This window comes from Prunus avium, chromosome 2 (assembly GCF_965620075.1).
Source record: "Prunus avium chromosome 2, drPruAviu1.hap1.1, whole genome shotgun sequence".
NCBI lineage: Eukaryota > Viridiplantae > Streptophyta > Magnoliopsida > Rosales > Rosaceae > Prunus > Prunus avium.
In genome coordinates this window covers 29,248,572-29,268,543 of record NC_142285.1, presented here as the reverse complement: position 1 = coordinate 29,268,543, position 19,972 = coordinate 29,248,572, and the positions used below count along the sequence as shown (strand labels likewise).

Genomic DNA, 19,972 nt, shown 5'->3' with positions numbered 1-19,972 from the left:
CATCTTGAAATAAGTCCTTGAACTTCTTCTACAATTTCCCTATGTTTGAGCATTGCGTAGGAGATAAAGACAATGTAGACGGTGTCACAGCTCCAGAACTCTGATCTTGTGGTTGAATCATCAACAAAACAAATTGCCCACATGAATTGACTAACCTCTTGGCTTGGTTAGCTGTCAGCAAATTATCTGTAGCTTAAGGCTTGCAAACGTTGATCTGGAACTCCTTCCCATCCTTCACAAGTCGATACATGTGAAGCGGCCGATAGTGAATGACATCTCAGTCCCATAAATCTGGACTGCCTAATATGACTTGGTAAACGTCCAAAGGAACCACCTTACATGTCACCTCATCGATACATCAATTGGTGATAGCAAATTTGAAGGTACATTGCTTCGCGATCCATAAGTCAACGTCCTTATGAATCCATCCCAGCGAGTATGGCTTAGGATGTGGTGTGGTGTCTAAACCCACTTTTCTTACTAAAGCCTTTGAAATCAGGTTTTTCTGACTTTCAGGGTCAATGATAGCTTGTACAACACTTTGTTGCTTGAATATTCACATGAAACAACTCTTCACGGTTGTATGTGTCTTCAGTGTCTGCTGGTCTTGTCATAAGGGTAAGTGTAACATCAGGTTGCTTCAACTCTGGAAGCTCCTCTGCATGTTGTGCATTTAAGGTGGCTTTTCTGTCATTTCTCCCCCGGTTGTTTTTCTCGTGCTTTGGCTGCAACTCAGGATGGAGTATCCTGCACTTGTCTTTGGCATGTTTGCAGGTTTGACAATGATCACAGTAGACCTTATGTGTCTAGCCTTCCTTGCTCTGCTTCCCTTTTTTCTACCAGTCAGTTTTGTTGACAGGTTTTGATCTGTCATCCTTCTTGTCAATACTTTTATTTTTCACTTCAATGACGATGGCCTTCACAGTAGCTTCTTCAATAGTATCTCTGGGGAACAATTTCAGTTCTTTCCGTATGTAGTCGGCAAGACTTCCGGTATACTTCATGAAAACATCGTAGTCGATGTCCAAAATCATAGCTTGGTTGTGGAACTCAGTTGAATACTCTTGTATAGTCTGCCGTTTGTCTAAAGTGTTGCCACTTATACCATATTTCATCTTCATAGCCAACTCAATAAAATTGTTTTCTCAAGAGCATCTTGAAGTTCTTCCAAGTCAATTTTGAGACATCATACCATCTCCGATAGGACTTTCACCATGTAAGGGCATGGCTTGAAAGTTTCAAACTCGCAAATTTTATCGTTTGCACATTAGAATACTTATAAACTGTGAAATAAGTGTCTAATGTGTCTATCCAATTATGTAGCTTTTCAGGATCAACATCTCCTTTGTATATAGGGATATCAACCTTAAAATCAATTTTTAAGGTATCAATAGGATTTTTGTTGTCACTTGATTAATCTCCTTTTTCACTGGATCAGCTTGTGTGTCGTCTTCATCTTCACTATCCTCAACAACCTTTTTCTTGAGCTTTTGATCAGGCTCATATGAAGTTGATGGATGTGAAGGTTTTCCAGTCTTCAAACTCTCCACGAGTTTAGGATTAATGCAAACAAAATTTCAACTTGTTGCTCAAGCTTAGTGATGCAATCGCCATCACTAGAGGTATCCTGTTTGTTTTCTCTAGTGATAATGTCTCTCTTGGACCTTGGCTTTCGGTGTACGAGCAAAGGACCTAAAAGTTCTTCTCTAGAAGCTTTGCGTTGGTTGCGAGTTGAGACCATAAACCACTGTCACCCTCTCGTATCTGGTGCTCTGATACCACTTCATCCAAAAAATTTAGTCAATAGAACTATGAATTCCTAGTTTATAGGAATAAGGGAATGAGAGGAATTTTAAGACAATTAGAGAAACAAAAGGAAGAAGCTAAGGAACTGCTTTGAGTTCTACTTTCAGAATTGCTTGATTCATTTCAATGAATAACTTACGTATTTATACAAGGTTTGGTTGCTAAAACTAACTAAACTAAAATAGTAAATTATTTTAAGCCATAAAGAATGAATGGCCTAAAATCTCAAACTCATTCAAAACCATTAACTTTATATGGTTTATAACAATTCGTTATAAACCATTAGTTTTTTTATTTATTTTATGGTTTAAATAATTTAATAATATAAATAATTAATTAATTATAATTATATTATATTATGTTTATTTTTGTTGGTAGATCCTCCTGGATCACTTGAGTAAGTTATTCATACAATTTACTGAGACAACTCCAATAAGAGGACAAGGAAGTTGGTTTTCTGGAGGGCATAAAGTACCAAAGAATACAAATGTATATGGGCTAACACAATGCTGGAGTATAATCCCGAGTGAAATTTGTAGAAGTTGTGTCAGTGATGCTTGTCAAGAGCTTCCAAAGCGTTGCCCTCAATAGAGAAGAGCTATAATTTGGTATGAAAATTGCCTCTTACAATACTCAAATTCATCATTCTTAGGTAACTTGACACGTATAACGGACTTTTTGGAAGGAATTATCATTATCGTGATATTCCCTTCTCTTTTTCCATTGTCGAGTACTTATCCCAATTATGTATGGAAGCCTCTAAAAACGAATCTCAGGCCATAGATTGGATTTATGGTGCAGCAGAATGCACTAGAGACATTTCTATGATTTCTTGTAGGAAGTGCTTTGGAGTAGCAATTCGCGAATTTCAAAAATACAGTTTTGGAAATATAGGTGGGTGTGTTTATTATGGGAGCTGTTACATGAGATTTTTAAGTTACCTCTTTTATTATGTTTAGATTTTGTTTTTTCATCACTGTATAAGACAACTCCAACCATACTTCCTATCCAACTTCTAAAATAGAGAGACATCTAAGAGCTCCTAAATCTGATGAGAGAGAAATGACTCCTTCCTAGTGGCTTTCTATAATTTAATGATGCTTTATTTAATGGAAAATGCTAGGCTTACCATATTTTTATATCACATTGTATACCACCTCTCTAATAGAGATGGACCCCATTGTATTGGTGGGCTTCATCTCTATTAGAGATGTGGTACACAATGTAGTATAAAAATGTGGTAAGCCTAGCATTACCCTTATTTAATGAGTATTCCAAACCTTTAATTTATGCTAATTATTTTTTAATAGAGATGGACCAATTAAAAGAGTTATGCTATTTCCACCCCCTATCCTATTTCCTCACCCACCTTATCTTCCCATCCACCATATAAATTTGAAAAAAAAACATAATCCTATCTTTCCTCCCACCACTATTCCTAAAATATCCTTTAATTATTATTTTCTTTTTGTCAAACGTAATAATTTAAAAGATAAATGGAACTTAACAATTAACTCCTGCAATTGTTATTCTTCTTTTCTTTTGTCTTCTTTCTTTCTCTGCAGTTTCTCCACCCAATTGTATAGGTTTTTTTTCCCTCTTCCTTTCTCTAAGTTTGGTTGGTTTTGGTGGTGGCTTGAGAAAATTCGGGGTTGGGACCTGAGAATTGGAGGGTGGTCTCATTGTTGAGTTGGAGGGTTTGTTGGGAGAGGCTGTAGGAAGCAATGACAAATGTAGATGGCGTTTAAGAAGACAGGGCTGAGAAAGAAAGGTCACCTTAAATTGAATTAAATTGACTTTGAACGATTTTGATTATTATGTAGAGTTTGTTTAGGGTTTAGGAAGGAAGAAGGAAAAACCAAACCTGTACAATTGGGTGGAGAAGCTACAAATATAAGAAAACAAGCAGGAAAGGAGGAGAGGTTAAAGAGATAGGAAATAAAAAAAATAAAAAAAAAAGAAAGAAAAAAAGAAGGTACTGCATTAGAGTTTTTTTATTTTTTTATTTTTTTAAATTATGACAAAATTCCAATCCATTGGATTAAATTTTAATAAGGTGGCATAAGTCCTTAAAAGTCATTTTACAAAGGGCTAAATTTGTCCTTAAAATTTTAAAGATAAGGTGTGGGTGGAAATAAGACAGGATAGTGAAAATAGTAACACTCAATTAGAAAAGAGTTATAGAATTTATGACTTCTTAAACTAGAGATCATAATTGGAGTTTAAATTTTACAAAGAGCTTCTAAAATAACTTTTATATATTTTTAGCTAAAATTTAACTAAAAAATAGAGAGCATGATTGTGGATGCTCATATAACATAAATATGTTATATGTGGAAGGATATAGCAGTCTTTTTTTCAATGTTTTACTTTTTGTTACTTGTAGATTCATACAGGTACGTTGTCTTGTTTTTCTCTGTATGTCACCCATAAAGTTGGCGCTTCAGTTTTTCATCAATGTAGTTGTGGGTGCTTGTGTATGCGGAAGGTCCAGGAGGAGTACGATCCAATTGCATTCATATCCATCAATAAGTTTAGGTGTTCTTGTGTATGCGGTAAGTCTAATAACATGTTTACAAAAACAAATACATATACAGAGTGGTTACGAAATATATAAATTGATGCATATGGCTGATCAACACAGTGAAACACAGGTTTAATCCAAATGCTTGAATTCAAGAACTCTTTAATACGCGAAACTCCAGTAGGACCCAGCTGATCAGTGCCATTTTTACTTGTAAAGTTTAATTGTATATATGTGGCTATTCTTTTAGAAAAAGTCACATATTTGTTCCCAAATGGGCAAATCAAAGTAATGAAACCAGTCAGTCTGTTGCAATATCACATATTCCTTACTTCCCCGTTTAGATTAATTCCTTATTAGTTTGTTGATATCCCACTCCTATTCCTTACTTCCCCATTCCTAAATTCATTGATTCCTTACTTGCCTAAATTCCTTGATTAATTCTTCAATTCCCCCATTCCTAAATTCCTTGATTCTTACTTCCTGCATTTACATTCCTTGATTCCTTATTAGTCTATTGATATCCCATCCCTATTATGTGTGTGCTTCTCCCATTCCTAAATTCCTTGATTCTTTACTTCCCCATTCCTAAATTCCATGATTAATTCCTTCTTAGTTTGTTGATATCCCATCCCTATTCCTTACTTCCCCATATATTTGTTATACTATTGATAGGTGGAAAGATAAGAATAATTAAATATGCGACAGGGCAGCGACTTGGTTGACGGCACTTCCTATATAAACGGAACTGAGACTTCTCCATTGGTAAGATTATTTCATTAAGTAATCTAAAAAACAGAAGAAAAAGAAAAGTTGTTTCAGCTGTTGTCGTTTGAATCTAGAAATATGGCCGATGCGGTTGTTTCATTTGTGCTGGAACGGCTCACTGACTCTGTCATTCAGGAATTGAAATTCTTGGGTGGAGTGAGAGATCAGGTGCAGCTTGCACAAACCCAGCTACAATTGATGCGAGGCTACCTCAAAGATGCAGATTCGAGACAAGGAGAAAGTGAAGCAATACGCATTTGGGTGGCGAATATTAGAGATGCGGCTTATGATCTGGACGACGCCATCGAAACTTTTGTCTTAAAAGTGGCGTCCAAGAGGAATGCAAGTCTTTTGAAAATGTTTGCTTACATCTGCGTAGGAGGAATTTATCTTTACAAGATTGGCTCAGAAATCAAGAAAATTACTACCAAAATTTCAGAGTTGAGATCGAGCCTGCCAGGTGACCTAAGGGAGAGTGGAGGCGACACTTCTTTTCAGAGGCAACAAGAACGGAGGATAGCTTATCCTCATATTATCGAACCCCATGTGGTTGGGTTAGCTGGTGGAACGGAGATATTGGCTACGCATTTGATCAAAGAAAAAGGCCCCCGAGTTGTTTCTATTTTGGGGATGGGCGGGTTGGGTAAAACCACTCTTGCAAAACAAGTTTATCATCATGGTAAAGTTAAGCGTCATTTCGATTGTTTTGCTTGGGTGTGTATCTCTCAACAATGCCAAGCACGGGAAGTTTTGGAAGAAATTCTGACTAAACTCATTTCTCCTACCAATGACCAAAGACAAGAAATTGCAAAACTGAAGATTGATCAAATAGCAGAGAAGCTTTGGAATACGCAAAGAGAAAGAAAATGTTTGGTGGTGCTTGATGACATTTGGACCAGTGATGCGTGGAGGTCGTTGCAAGCTGGATTTCCAATGAATGAGGAAACTGAGAGCCGAATTTTACTCACTACTGCAACAAAGAAGTCGCTTCGTATGCAGGCAAAAATGGTTTCCTCTTCGAACCACAGTTGTTGAATGATGATGAAAGCTGGGAACTGTTTGAGAAGATAGCAATGTTTGGAACGGAAGATAAAAGTATGTTCTCACACAAACCTTTTATCTCTACCTTTCTTGTTTATCAATTCAGCGTGTCAACTAACTTTTTCTTTCTCACTCTAAGAAAATTCTATAAGAAATTCTGCAGTTCATGTTTATACTTTTTATTGGTAGAGATCTTTATATTTCTAGAAACTAATTTAATCTAATTGTATTAAACTTTATTTTAATTATTTTAATTATCAAACAACGGATTCAAGAATTTACTATACCCCATATCTAGGGTGTGACATTCTTCGATGAAATAGAAAACTCATAAAGTTGTAGCCCAAATAAAAATCAGCAACTTATGAGTTCCAGAGTGAAAATCATTGAAGTAAATGAATGATAGAATGGCACAATTTGTTTTGTAGACTTTTCGTGCAATTGAACACATGAAGTTAATTAATTTGGTCTTAATATTATTTTTCAGACCCTAAAATTTATGAACAGAAGAAAGAGCTAGGAATGGAGATGCTTCAACATTGCAAAGGTTTGCCACTAGCCATCACGGTGCTCGCAGGACTTCTAGCTAGAAAAGACACAGTTGATGAGTGGAATACGGTGCATAAGAATGTTTATGCATATATAAGGAGAGGCACAGACCTTGGACCCGATTACCAAGGTGAAGGATATGAAGGTGTATCATGGTTATTGGAATTGAGTTACGATAACTTACCATATTACTTAAAACTATGTTTTCTCTACTTAGCCCATTTTCCAGAAGATTATGAAATACCGGTGAGTACATTGACTAAACTATGGATGGCAGAAGGTTTTATATCATCGGCATCATCGGAAGTAATGGAAGATGTATCATATGGGTGCTTAAGTGAGTTAGTGGGCAGGTCCATGGTTCAAGTTGGAAAACATGGTTTGAGTAAGAAGATCAAGACTTGTCATCTCCACGATCTTATGCGAGACTTATGCATGTTAAAGGCGAAAGAGGGGAACTTTGTCCATATCATCAATTATTCTATAGCTTCAGAGACCAAGGAAACTCCAAACGGTAGAGTTCAAAGACTTGCCATCTATTTGGACAGAACGGTGGATACATATGGTCCGGGAAAAGATGAAAATTATGGACATGTTAGGTCTTTGTTATACTTTATCCCAGAATACTTCATGAACTCAAAGGTATCATTGCAATTGTGGTCACTGTTAAAGAACTTCACATTTCTTAGAGTTTTGAAGTTTGAAGGTGTGCTTGGTGAGCTCATGTTACCGGGTGAGATTAGGAATCTAGTGCACTTAAGGTTTTTAAGTATAAAGAATAGTGCAGTTTCAACGGTGCCATCATCTATAGCAAATTTGGTATGTTTGCAGACTCTAAATTTACCTGGAAGTTGGAATTTTAACATTCCAAATCGAAACATGTTTTCCAAGATGGAAAAATTGAGACATATATATTTACCCATATTTCGGAGTGCAAGAGATAAACGTCAATATATATTTTCTCCTAAGGTAGTGAATTTGCACACGGTAGTCAATATTGGTATTCAGGCATCATCTAATCTAGATGATTTTGTTAAACTAACCAACCTTAGAAAATTGGGAGTTATCACATTTGACGGAGGGGAAAAAAAGGAGAAAGGGACAAACATCATATTTAAGCATCTCCACTCTCTATCGATGGACTCTTTTGTCGAGGATCAAGCAATACCATGGAACATAGTATTAAGCTGTCCTAATATATACAAGCTGCGACTACTCGGACATATCACAGAGTTACCAGAAGACCTCATGTACCTTAAGAACCTCACCAAGCTTACACTGACGTATTTTGGTAATCTCAAGGACGACCACTTAAAAGTATTAGAGAAGCTGCCAAGCTTGAGAATGTTTTTTGCTTGGAGCGGGAATTTTCCAGCACATCTTGTTTCCTCAGAGGGAGGCTTTCCATTTCTCGAATTTCTTTCTCTTCATTGGTTGAAGGAGTTCAAAGAATGGAAGGTGGAGAAAGGAGCCATGCCTAGTCTCTGCAAATTGCATATTGAGCGTTGCTATGATTTGGAGGCAGTTCCAGATGGGCTACAATATATTACTACCCTCAAGGAATTAACCATCGAAGGGACGCGTCCTGAATTCTGTAGCCGGCTTGGGGAAGGAGGAGAGGATTTTTACAAAATCCAACATGTGCAGTCTATTATTATAACAAATATTTGGGGAAAAGAAGATTGGGAAAAAATGGTATGCTAAATTTTATTTTTCTTTCTGTATTTCTCTTTTCTTATTTATTATTTCAAGGGAAAAAGAAGTAATTGTTTGTCTCCTCTTTCCAGTTGAAGGGAAAAAGAGTTGGGGGCGGAGCAACAGCTAAAAGAGTTGGGTGAAAAGTCTATTTCTTTTTAATGAGTAGCAAGTGAAAAGTGTGTTTCATTAAAGTAGTAGTATTTCTATTTTATTTTAGTTTCATTAAACACCTCTATCTCTCATCTTTCGCAAAATAAAAGTTCAATAAAATCCTTCCATCTTTTAACAACAAAATGAAAACTGAAAACAAAGAAACAAAAGTATTACCGCTTGAGCCCAATGTCTACACAAAAGAAATATTTATATATTAGGTTTGGGACAACTAAAGCTGTAGAAATTAAAGTTATAGGAAGGATAAAAGAGTCAGGGCTGGGTTACAAATATTATGGCAATTAAAAGCACAAAGCTACAGGAAAGATTAGGCAGTAACCATGTGGAACACAAGGAATCTTAAACATGGGCAAAGAACATAGTTAACAAGTGAAAGCAGTCAATTTCTTTCCCGTGCCAGAAACAAATTATGCCGATCAAATTTTCCTTTCGTTACCTACTAGCAAGGTATGTGCCGGTAGCATATAACAATCTTCAATTTAGTTTCAAGAAGCAAAAGACTAGCAAAACAAATAAATTGATACATATTGCCTCATCGACCCAGTGAAACACAGGTTTAATCCAAATGCTTGAATCAAAGAACTCTTTAATACGCGAAACAAAAGATTAGGTGCGGCCTACCTGCAAGCACGGTTAAAGGTCATCATTGGAAATGGCACTTTATTTGAATTTCCATTTGTTTTTCGAAAAAGTACATAAATAAGCATGCCACTCACAGAAGATATATACCTGAAATTTGTGATTCTCAAACCTTCAGAGCAGCCTTGTGAACCATGGTTTCTTTGTGTATTTGGTGGCAGCTCTTCTCAACAAGATCAAGCAATTTCTCCAAGTTCGTAGCCCACGAATTAAGAACATTGTTGCTATCCTTTGCAGTTTGAAAACAGACTATTCCTATTGGCCGGTCAATCTTGGCCACCAGTGCCTTGGACACAACCATATCCGACAGATGCTTCTCAGCTTCCTGAAAAGAATGCGACCAAAACTATAAATACAAGACTGGAAAAGAATTGCATATTTCAAATAAGTCCAGCCATGGCATCCCAAAACTGTCAGATTAGACGGATTACATTTATAAAGTCTGAAGTAATATTATTTTATACTTGTTTATGTCTAAATACACAAAACAAGAAAGAAACCATGTATCAACCCATAGATTCTCACAATTAATCAGCATTACCTAATATGTTAAATATAATAAAGAACTGATGTGAAGGAGAATAATTAAGGATCTAACTCAACAAAAGTACAGACAGCAAATGGAGTGAGGAAGAAAGACAACTGCACAAGAGCAGTGAGTTTCATCCCTTTTTTATGGCTCTATTATTAAACTTCAAAACTAAAATGATGTAACAAATTCTAAATCTGAGGAGTTATTCTTCACTACAAGTCATTGTAAGAAATGTGTATGACGGGAACTGGTAAGTAAAATCTGACTTCTGGTGGGTTACCCTGGAAATTGGAAAGTGAAGCAACTCTTATATTTATGCCTACTTGCAAGTAATCCAGAAAAAATAATCCATTATAGCTCAAATCTCAATAATAAACACAAATTAGCAACAACAAACCTGGACACTCAGACACAGAAGCTCTGCAAGTCTCTTCAAGGTAATCCTTGAGTAGTACTTTGAAACAACAAGAATGTTCTGCAAAAGCAGTATCACATGTCAGCAAAACATAATTACTAACTGAACGGTGAAAAAAAGTGCAGATAATGATATCTGGAGAAATTCTACGTGTTCAATTATTCTCTGCCTTAGATCTTCAGCTGCTTTGTCACCCAAAGAGCCCCCAAGCATGCTCTTCTCACTCTCAAACTCAGCCTTGTACGTGTTCCAAAGGGATGTCCATTGTATGACCTCCATAGTTACCACCTGTTTCAACAGCAACCTACAACAGAACAAAACCGGCCTCATATCATACTAAGAGCTTGTATGATATATGTGATCCAGTAAAGGAAAATGCTATTTTTTAACATACTTAAAATATGGTATCTCAGAAAGATTCTTATCCTCCAGGGTGGAATTGAGAAGACTTGACTGCATTGAATCGTATGGCGCCAGAACCAAGTACCAACAGATCTTCCTCAGGACCTATGAGAAGAAAAATATCAGAAAAGCTCAACCAAATTCAGGAGACAATAAAAGTAAGAGCTTTACCGGTATCCACTGGGCTGGATTCTCTCTGACAGAAGGAATATCGTATATTGCCTTATAGCAACGGCAAATCTCAAGGTAATCGTTGTTATGAAAATAATACCTGCAAAGGAAATAAGACAACATCAACAATCCATCAAATTTCACCAAGAAGGCAGTTGTGAAAAGGACATCCAAAATTCAGATGGTTTGCAGAGACCAGTTACAATTAAACAAAAAATCAATCGCATAGAATCAATTTTGAATGACTGCAAAATATTGAAATCAACATTTATTGGTTTCATAGATCATGCTTGGTTATACAAGTAACTTGTGATTGTGATTAATAGGATCGCCTAAGCAATGTAATACAATGGATGATAGGCACTTCAAGAAAAGAAGGTGCAATTTTGTTAACTAATCTAAAAGAGCCTACGGGAATTTAATTATATCAACTGCCAACCTATTTGTACAGTTATGCTGAAGATATTGCATGTCTTTGGGAATGTGGAACCTCCGGTTGTTGGTTTTGGATAACCATGAGAAAGGAAACTCCATACCTATATTTTCACTTACCAAAAGCAGGAAGGGATCCATTCCCAAATGGCAAAACAGTGAAACAAAAACTTAGAGCTAGATTTTGCATTTCTTCACAACACCCTAATAACAGCATTTCAAAAGTACATATTTACAGTTCAAGTGAAAACAAACCCTACATGAATGTATAAGAATCTGATGTTTGGTGAAACAAAAATCTAAACAAGTAGTTGAGGTTTAGCAAACAGTGGAAAAAAAACACAGAACAATAAAAACATAGGAAAGGGATAAAGACACCCCACCGTATCATTAACTCATAGTAGATCCGCTTCAACTCCAGGAGTGATGGAATATCAGCAGGAGCTTCTTCCACCATATTGTCACCTTCTTTAGGTTTTTTCTTTTCTTTTGAAGGATCAATATCAAAAACTCTTGGACTAATCTTCCTCGATAATATCTGAGCACGAACATAATCCTGGCGGTCTAAGCACAAACGAACCTACAAAAGTAATGCAGAATGACTCATACTAAGAATCAGAAATAATATTGCCATACTTGTGATTGTAATGAATGAGTGGTAAATATTAAGAGTGATCTGAAAGGAAATTAAACCCATACTTGTTCAAGAATGAAAGCAATCTTCTCAGTTTTTGCCATAGCACCAAATGTTTCCACCTGTAAAGCTTAATGATTAGAAATGAGTGCTCTGGAATGTTTTCAGCATTTTTCTTTTTCTTTTCTGTTTGATGGGGGAGAGGGAGAAAGGTTTCCAAAGATTATAATTCCATACTGACCGCAATTTCTTGCATCAAATCAGCAGCTTCAGCAATAAGCCCTTGCTCTTCCTTAATCTTTGCAAGTCTTTTGATTAGACGTGCCCTCTCAATTTCAACATATATCTAAAGAACAATACAGCTTATTAAAAAATTTAACAAAAAAATACATAAAAAGTTAAAATTGCATAATTTCAATGGAGGCAGTTGAAGCTTTTTACTACAGTTTACCTTCCCAGCAGAAATATTATTTAGTGTCTTAATAAGCTCTATACGAGTTTCAAGATCAGGTGTCTGATCAATATATTGCATTGCTTGCTGGACCATTGCAGTTACAGCCTGCATAGAAACAGACAGCCCAATGAGTGATAACAATAAAAGCGCATTACTTCTAGGAATGGAATCAACGAAAATTAAAACATATTCTCACACACAAAAAATACTAATATAAAAATAATGGCAATACTTGATTGAAACTAAGACAAAATGCAGATAAAATGTGCAACCCAAAGCCGTCTTCAGTAAGAATATCAATATTCATATCAATATTCTCTAATCAAGAGGTGGAAGATATGTATTTACAGAATTAAATGCATATATATATACAATTTTTTTTACTTAAGAATTAAAGAGCCCACAACCACATATGTCCCAACCACAACAGTACTCCTCTAAAGTTCACAAGAACTCACATACATAACTACAAAGTTGTAAACATGCCTTTTCATTAATACTTGGTAAGTGTTGACATCCACTGTACAAACAAATAGAAACAAATATAATCATTCCAAAGACAAAGATTGTTAAATACATACATAGATGACCAAAACTCAAATCTCTTCTTAAAATATATGCAATGGCACAAAAATTTACTATAATGGATAACAATAACTAATTGTACACCGTACAGGCACCATTTATCAAAGACAAAAATCATTCTAATGGCTGGTTACATACAGATACTTAAAACTTAAACAATGACACAACAAAGATGACAAAGAATCTAAGATTTACTATGGGTGTACCTGCTTTAGCTGACCACGGCGTTTGGATAAGACAACAATCTGGTCATTGAGGGTCTTCCAAGCACCTGCTTTGAAGCAGAGCTCAAGAATGTCAGTGGCTGCTTTCTTGGTTCCTGCCACATCACCAGCGGTCCTCATCTTCTTCTCTACATTCAGCAATTGCTCTATTTGCTCATCTAAATTGCCTCCTCCTTCCTGAAAATTCCACAATTTTACAAAACCACGACTCAGGATCAAGCAGTGTCAATAATTGAAAAATTAGGGCCTTTCAGATCTGGGAGATGGGGGTTCAATTGGCTTACCATTTTCGACGATGGAGTGGTGAATAAAACCCTAGTAGAGTCCTTCTGGTATGAAAGAAACCTTTACCTGAAATGATACAACAAGCCAATAAGAACATGATTCACGGGAAAATAAAAAGTATATCAAATTATCAGATTACTTTCAGTTTAACATCGTGAATAGAAAAACAAAATCTGAACCATACACCTCCATTTCCACCTCTTTCCCTTCCAAACATATCCACAAGCAACTGAGATGGACCACTCTAAATTTCTTAAGAAATTAGCAAACAAGCAGCCAAAAAGAACCCTATGAAACAAGTTACCCCCATAAACCCAAATTCAAACCGAACATATGAAAATATAACTAAAAACAATACCTAGTTCCATTAAATATACACTCCCAAGTACGAAAATACTTTGAGACCAAACCTAAAAATCAAACTGAAGAAGTACCCAAACAGTCCCTTGAAGTATAAAAAGCGAGATGGTTGAACCCTAAATCATAGTAGTCAAAGGCGGAGATGAAGAAAACATCCAAAAGAAACAATCAGGTGCACAAATCATATTAAGGAAGACAAACTCGAACCCTAACCCACGACCGTCAGATTTTTCATAGTGAACAAACCCAATCTCTACTTTGTAAATGAGAATTCGAAATCCATACAAAAACCCTAAATCGAAACCCGAGCAGATTCTTCCTTGTATGATACAACAACAAAAGGAAAACCCTAATAAATGTAATCCTAAAGCATACCTGATGCGCGAATTTAGAGAGAGAGTGAGTGAAACAGGCGAGGAGGAGAGAGCGATCAGAGAGTGAGGGATGATAGGTAAAGACTAAACAGGCCGATTTTCTCTTTCCTCTGTTTTTTCTTTTTTCTTTTTTTTAAAGAAATTGTTAGAGTAAGGGATAAGTCAAGACTAATTGAACCCCCAATTCTTCTTTTTCTCCTCTGTTTTTTCTTATTTTTTCTTTTAACTTTATTGGTCCTTGAATTATTTAAAAGTCCTCATCTCAATTAATATCAAATCCTCATCTCTTAACCATGAGATGTGGTGTGGTGGTAGCTTACCTCATTCCTTAACCATGAGGTTGGGGGTTTGATCCCCGCCCATGGGAATGGAGCGCATTTCGTGGCCAGCCGTTTACCTCCATTGGGAGAGCTCCCGCGGCGAGAGGGATTAGTCATTACTGTCGGCGGTGGATACCTTTGGGTCTCACCTAAAAAAAAAAAATCCTCATCTCTTGGTTCACATATTAATTTGGTCCCTACTAGTACTGTTGCATTCCAACAAAAAAATTTGTGAAATAGTGACACGTGACCAACTTTAAAGTGTATCTTCATCCAAATATAACTTATTTTAGTCTTAAAACTCACGTTTTTGCTCAATAATGCCTTTTTTTTCAGTTGAAGCGCAACAATATCATCTACTCAACTCTTCCTTTAGAGTTTCATATTTTGGTTATATCGGAAAGAGCATATAGCTTTGTTTAGCAAAAGAAGTGAACTTTACTTTGTGTCATGAGTGGATATCCTAAACGAAATCAAGATAACGACACATGGGTATTGTATGTGGGAATGGTTTTAATTCATGTTTCTTCTATATTTACTAAACAAATAGATATCCTAAACCTAAATGAAGGCCAAACGACACTTCTAAAATTAAAGTAAATTACAAGGATCAAATGAAAGTGGACCTTCAAGAGATCAAAATAAAATCTGATAATATCATGTGTGCTGCGTTTCGTTTTCTTGCTGGCCCGGCGTACCATGTCAATTTGCTTATGTGGCACACCCGTTCTTCAGGTACGACTTTCTAGCTGCGCCAGCCGCGTTGAGGTAGGTAGGTAAGTTGCACTGAAGAAAACCGAAGAAAGAAGAGGATTGATTGGAGTACTGGTCGCATGGGGTCTAAACCATCCTCTTCATTTCTCACAGGTGGTGGCGACTCTGATTCTGTAACTGCTCTTGAGGTACTAAAAGTTCGAAATTTTTCGTCCTGATATTTTTTAATGATCTGGGTCAAGCTTAGTTATCATTTTTTACTAGTTTGAATTTATCATTTTTCTATTTTCTTATCCATTTGGGGGAAAAAAATGGAGTCTTTCTCTGTGCCTGAAGTTTGTATCTGCTTGTTTGTTTGTTGGGATTATTTTCTTTGTATTTGTAATGCTTTGTGGAAATGAAAAGCTGTAGGATCTGCCTGCAGTGCAAACTTTCATGGGTTTAGTGGAAATTCAAACTTTAAGTAAGGATATATTTACATAATTAGCTTCAGAGGAGATTTTCTCAGTTGCTGTTACTTGGTTCGGAAATGATGAAGGCATAACTTGTGAACTATGTTAAGGCTTGGTTGTTTCTTTCATTGGTACATAATTGTAGTTAGAAACAAGATTCATATGCAGACTCTCTTGCCTGCAAAGGGTCTTCTACTTTTGTATCCTATAGGTCTAATGCCTCTTTTAAGGACTTGTCTTTAATGACACAGTTCTTTACCAAAAGTATGAATCTTAGGAACCACTTGCTTCCAAAATCTGCAAAGAACTTCATAAACAATAAAATCACTTTCGTTTTTCTGGTTCAATTTCCATTGTCGCCGAGCATTGACATAGGTTTTCTTCTTTGATTATGCATTAAAGCATCATAGGTTTTCTAGAAAAAATTACAAAAGTGGACGCTGTTGGCAATCAAGGTATGAGGTATTACTTAGGTTCCCACCATATTTGTCACCTAAAGCCTCTTCTTGAGAAATGTATGCTGGTAGTTCTTTAGTAATGGCATGACAATCTAAATGTAAGATTTCCTGACAATTATGCTATCAGATAAAGATGTCTTTGTTATAATGGTATATGGAATTTGGTAATTTACAACCCACGGAGGCTGTTGCTATTTAGCTCTGGATCTTTGGACCTTGATATATATTATCATGTTCGTGGCATCTGACTTTGAACCAGTTGCAACCTGCCTTTAACACATGCATTCTTGTAAAAGAACAGATAGTATCGGCTAGGACATTATCTTTCTTTCCCCTGAGATATTGAAGAGGTAGGGTAAGGCTTCGAGTACTGGATAATCTTTGGTGGCTGCTGGAAAGTGTTGATCAAGTTTAACTCCCAAGAAAGCGGTTTTTCCAGTCTGGGGCTGCTAGTGGTGTTCTCCATCAATAAAACGCTGTTAATTTCTCGATGAGTCCTTTTCCATTACTATGCAGTACACTGTAGAACAATTGTTTAAAGTTGGTGGCTTAAATTCTAGGTATCAGCAAGGATTAGGCAGGGGATGTGTGCTTCTTAAAAGTTCTTCATAATCAAATATAAAATTCGCATTGTAAATGCGCATTTTCCTTCATTTATAAGATACTTCTATCCTGATGGTTGCTTGTGACTTATGAGTATACAATTCTTTGCAAATGATTTGCCTGTGGAACTAACAACCCATTCTCCTGATCTCAACTTTGTATTGTGGATTACTCATAACTTGAATTATCCATCCAATGTAAAGCTCTTCTGAAACACTATTGTTGATGCAATGAATGCATTGCTGTAATATTTTTTCATTTCAAATTTTGTTCTTTTCTTGTTTGTTTCTGGTATATTTGGCAGATTTCACCTGTGACATCTTTTGTTGTAGTTACAATTTTCACTTTATTATCTTACAGCTTTCAGAAAGGCTACATGGTGGTCTTGTTGACGAGAGAGGTCCAAGGTCTTTCTGTTCATCTAGGCTCCATGATAATGGTACATGCTCCTGTGAAACATCCTTGATGGCTGAAATTTCCAGTATTCATGCAACTGTTTTGCGGATAATCATGCTTACTGAGGCACTAAACGAGGTGAATTCCTTTCAAAGAATTTTTCTGTATGGTTTCCCGGTTGGATTAGGTTTTCTGAAAATGATTAATGGACAATCTTTCCCTTAGAAACTGGTCTAAGTCTACCTTTCCCATTTCACCCATTACTATTCAAGCCAGAGCTCCGGTGGTAATTTTAAGTCTACTTATTTATGATAAGGCACCATATTTATTTATTAAGTGTTTTCATGAGGCCAATAACCTTTATTTTTTCCTCAGTTATTATCAAACTTCATTTTTAAAAATATTTTTTATCTGATTGAAGTTTGGCAAAACAGTCGTAATAATCTTTGTTGTAAATGTTTTTGGGATTTACATTCGAACTTAGTCTTCAATTTCTTTAGAACTTTCACTGTTCTTTCTATCCTTATGGTTCTAAGTTTCCCCTTTTTTTTATCCCAGACAACCCTTTTTCCTTTTCCCTTTTCTCCCTTTTAGCTCTACACACACGCACATGTGTTCGTTATTTTTGAAGTTAAATACTCATTTATATAGTTAAAGCATATGAACTGTTGGCAATATAGATTTGGATCATAAGTTGTACAAACCACTAGTGCTTTCACAACTCTCTCTCTCTCTCTCTCTCTCTCTCTCTGGTGTATTCAGTTTGATTTTTAACTTTTATCTATGAGAACATTCATAATTTATTGGATGCAGATCTTGGATGAAATACGTCATGTTCCATTGTCACTTTCACAATCTATGCTCTCACTCCCAGCTCCTGAGAATGTTGTAAACTCGTTTCCTCTCAAAAATCATAAGTCGGAGATCACTGAGAGCAAGGCCCAAGATGCACAAGAGTAAGTTTTCTTGTTTGAGTTTAATGTTAAAGTGTATTCATCTATATGAATATTGAAGCTTACACTATTACTTTTGAAAGCATAGCTATAAAATCAGGTAATCTAGTTAGTTGTAGTAACTATGTGACGGTTTTCAATGTTAATGATATCGAAATATCATGGCGTATTCTTGGGAATCTTGCTTCACATATTTAAATTTCTCTCTTATTTTCTTAATCTTTATCATCTTACCCAAAGGCATTGCCCAAATTCCCCCCTTTTTTTGTTGTTGAAACGGAAAAAAAAGAGGAATGAATATATGGAAGAGCCTGGCCCTGTTACTTAGACCTTTGACTTAACACTGGCATGTCTGTGTTGAAGGGACTTGATGTTAGTTAAGTGTAAAAACCAAATCGTTAACATTGTTAATATGCGCATACATGATAGTAATAGCCGAATGCACATGTAGTTAGGATTAGGAAGTGTATGAGGATCGATATAGATAACTGATAGGGAAAAATCATGTTCAGGACCCTAGGTGTGTTGAACTCACGTAGACAGCGCTTTGGATGTAGCCCAGGACATAAGGGCTTAGTTTGGTATAGGAATAGCCAAGGTCCCTAAGAATTTTTATGCTACACAATTATAGAATCCCATGATTTTTTTTTTTAACAAAAATTTGCATAACTTTTATTGTAAAACAGAATAAAAAGTTATGGAAAAGACATTACAGTAAATTATGTATAGACATCTGTAAATATCTGTAATGTAGTAACTAAACCTTATGTAGGGTTCAAAAGGTTCCACAAAGTGTATCCAAGTTTTGAAAATGCTTATTGCTTCTTTAGAAATGCGGGGAATTTTTTAAGGCCTGAAAAATGTTATGAACTCATTTGTCCTCAATTACTTAAATAGATCAACTCAAATTAAACGGAAAAACGATTGAAAACATAGATTAGCTCAGTAGCGTAATTTCTCAGTGCTCATTCCAACTTCAAAATACCTTTTTTGACAGATAGATTGAGGATTTATCGGTTCAAACTTGAAACTACCTATACATATTATATCCCCATGATACAAATGTTTTTATGGCGCAATGTTTTAATGCTTATAAAGTCTGTTGTGGTTTGAGAGAGCTTTTCTGATGTTGGTCCTACGAACAGGTGTTACATTTGCTTGGCTGAGTATAATGAAGGAGATAAAATAAGAGTTCTCCCTTGTTGTCATGAATTCCATATGGAATGCGTTGACAAATGGCTAAAAGAAAAGCAAGGGTACGTTCATTACTTCCATCATACTCCTCTCATTTTACCAAGTGCTTGCTTTTGATTAATTCTATTCATATATATGACGACTTCTTATGTTCTTCGAATGCTACAGTGTATGCCCACTTTGCAGAGGAGATGTTTGCAAGGGCATTGCTGAGAGTTCTGACTAAGTCCAGAAATCCCATCCTGCTGATGGAAATGTAAATGTATATATCGGTTTGAATGTCTGATTTGCTATTTGTCTAAAGATCTCCCTCCCTTTTGTGTTATCAATAATTTGTAATTACGGTTTTCACCGTAGATTTAGTTACTGCTCTACAACAATGTACAGCCATAAGATGATAATGTATGTCATCAATGTTCATACCGAAAGAATATCATCTCAAATTTTAGCTTAAAATAAAAATATAAAGTGTGCATGTAATTCAATAATTGCGTTGGCGTTTTTCATTGGAATGAAGTACTGGGGTGGTTCTATTTGCACATGTGAGTTTTCATTACACCATGCTTCCAAAACATCCTATTGGTCTCATTTTGCCTATACTTAGTTTCAAATTTTTATTTTCTTTCGACTTAAAAAACGTTAGACTTTTGAAACAAAAAGAAGAAATATGAACTCAAATCGGCTGACTTCTCTGCCCGGCCTTGCATCCGCTAGATTAGTTGTGCTCCATAATCAACCCTGGTCATGAAATGATGAGGCAGGGAAGGGTAGAGGGGAAGAGAGGAGGGATAAGGGCAAGAAGGGTATTAAAAGTTTTT

The 19,972-nt window shown here is 36.0% G+C and overlaps 2 protein-coding genes and 1 pseudogene across 3 annotated transcripts; 2 read left to right on the top strand and 1 right to left on the bottom strand.

Moving 5' to 3' along the window:
• Positions 1-4,658: 4,658 nt before the first annotated feature.
• On the top strand, positions 4,659-8,670 carry LOC110764159 (putative disease resistance protein At1g50180; annotated as a pseudogene). The gene is made up of 3 exons (XR_015833775.1): positions 4,659-6,193; positions 6,627-8,383; positions 8,476-8,670. The product of XR_015833775.1 is annotated as a putative disease resistance protein At1g50180 (transcript).
• A 249-nt stretch (positions 8,671-8,919) lies between these two features.
• On the bottom strand, positions 8,920-14,222 carry LOC110764158 (26S proteasome non-ATPase regulatory subunit 12 homolog A). The gene is made up of 13 exons (XM_021967073.2): positions 14,066-14,222; positions 13,330-13,396; positions 13,028-13,222; positions 12,234-12,341; positions 12,024-12,128; positions 11,848-11,904; positions 11,532-11,728; positions 10,717-10,816; positions 10,538-10,650; positions 10,294-10,447; positions 10,126-10,203; positions 9,287-9,521; positions 8,920-9,178 (listed from the first exon to the last, which is right to left on the bottom strand). The coding sequence occupies exons 2-12, from the start codon at positions 13,330-13,332 to the stop codon at positions 9,303-9,305; spliced, it is 1,329 nt and encodes a 442-aa protein (XP_021822765.1). The 5' UTR covers positions 13,333-13,396; positions 14,066-14,222; the 3' UTR covers positions 8,920-9,178; positions 9,287-9,302.
• An 840-nt stretch (positions 14,223-15,062) lies between these two features.
• LOC110764187 (uncharacterized) lies at positions 15,063-19,693 on the top strand. The gene is made up of 5 exons (XM_021967100.2): positions 15,063-15,286; positions 16,972-17,145; positions 17,821-17,963; positions 19,106-19,216; positions 19,323-19,693. The coding sequence occupies exons 1-5, from the start codon at positions 15,218-15,220 to the stop codon at positions 19,378-19,380; spliced, it is 555 nt and encodes a 184-aa protein (XP_021822792.1). The 5' UTR covers positions 15,063-15,217; the 3' UTR covers positions 19,381-19,693.
• The last annotated feature ends 279 nt before the right edge of the window (positions 19,694-19,972 follow it).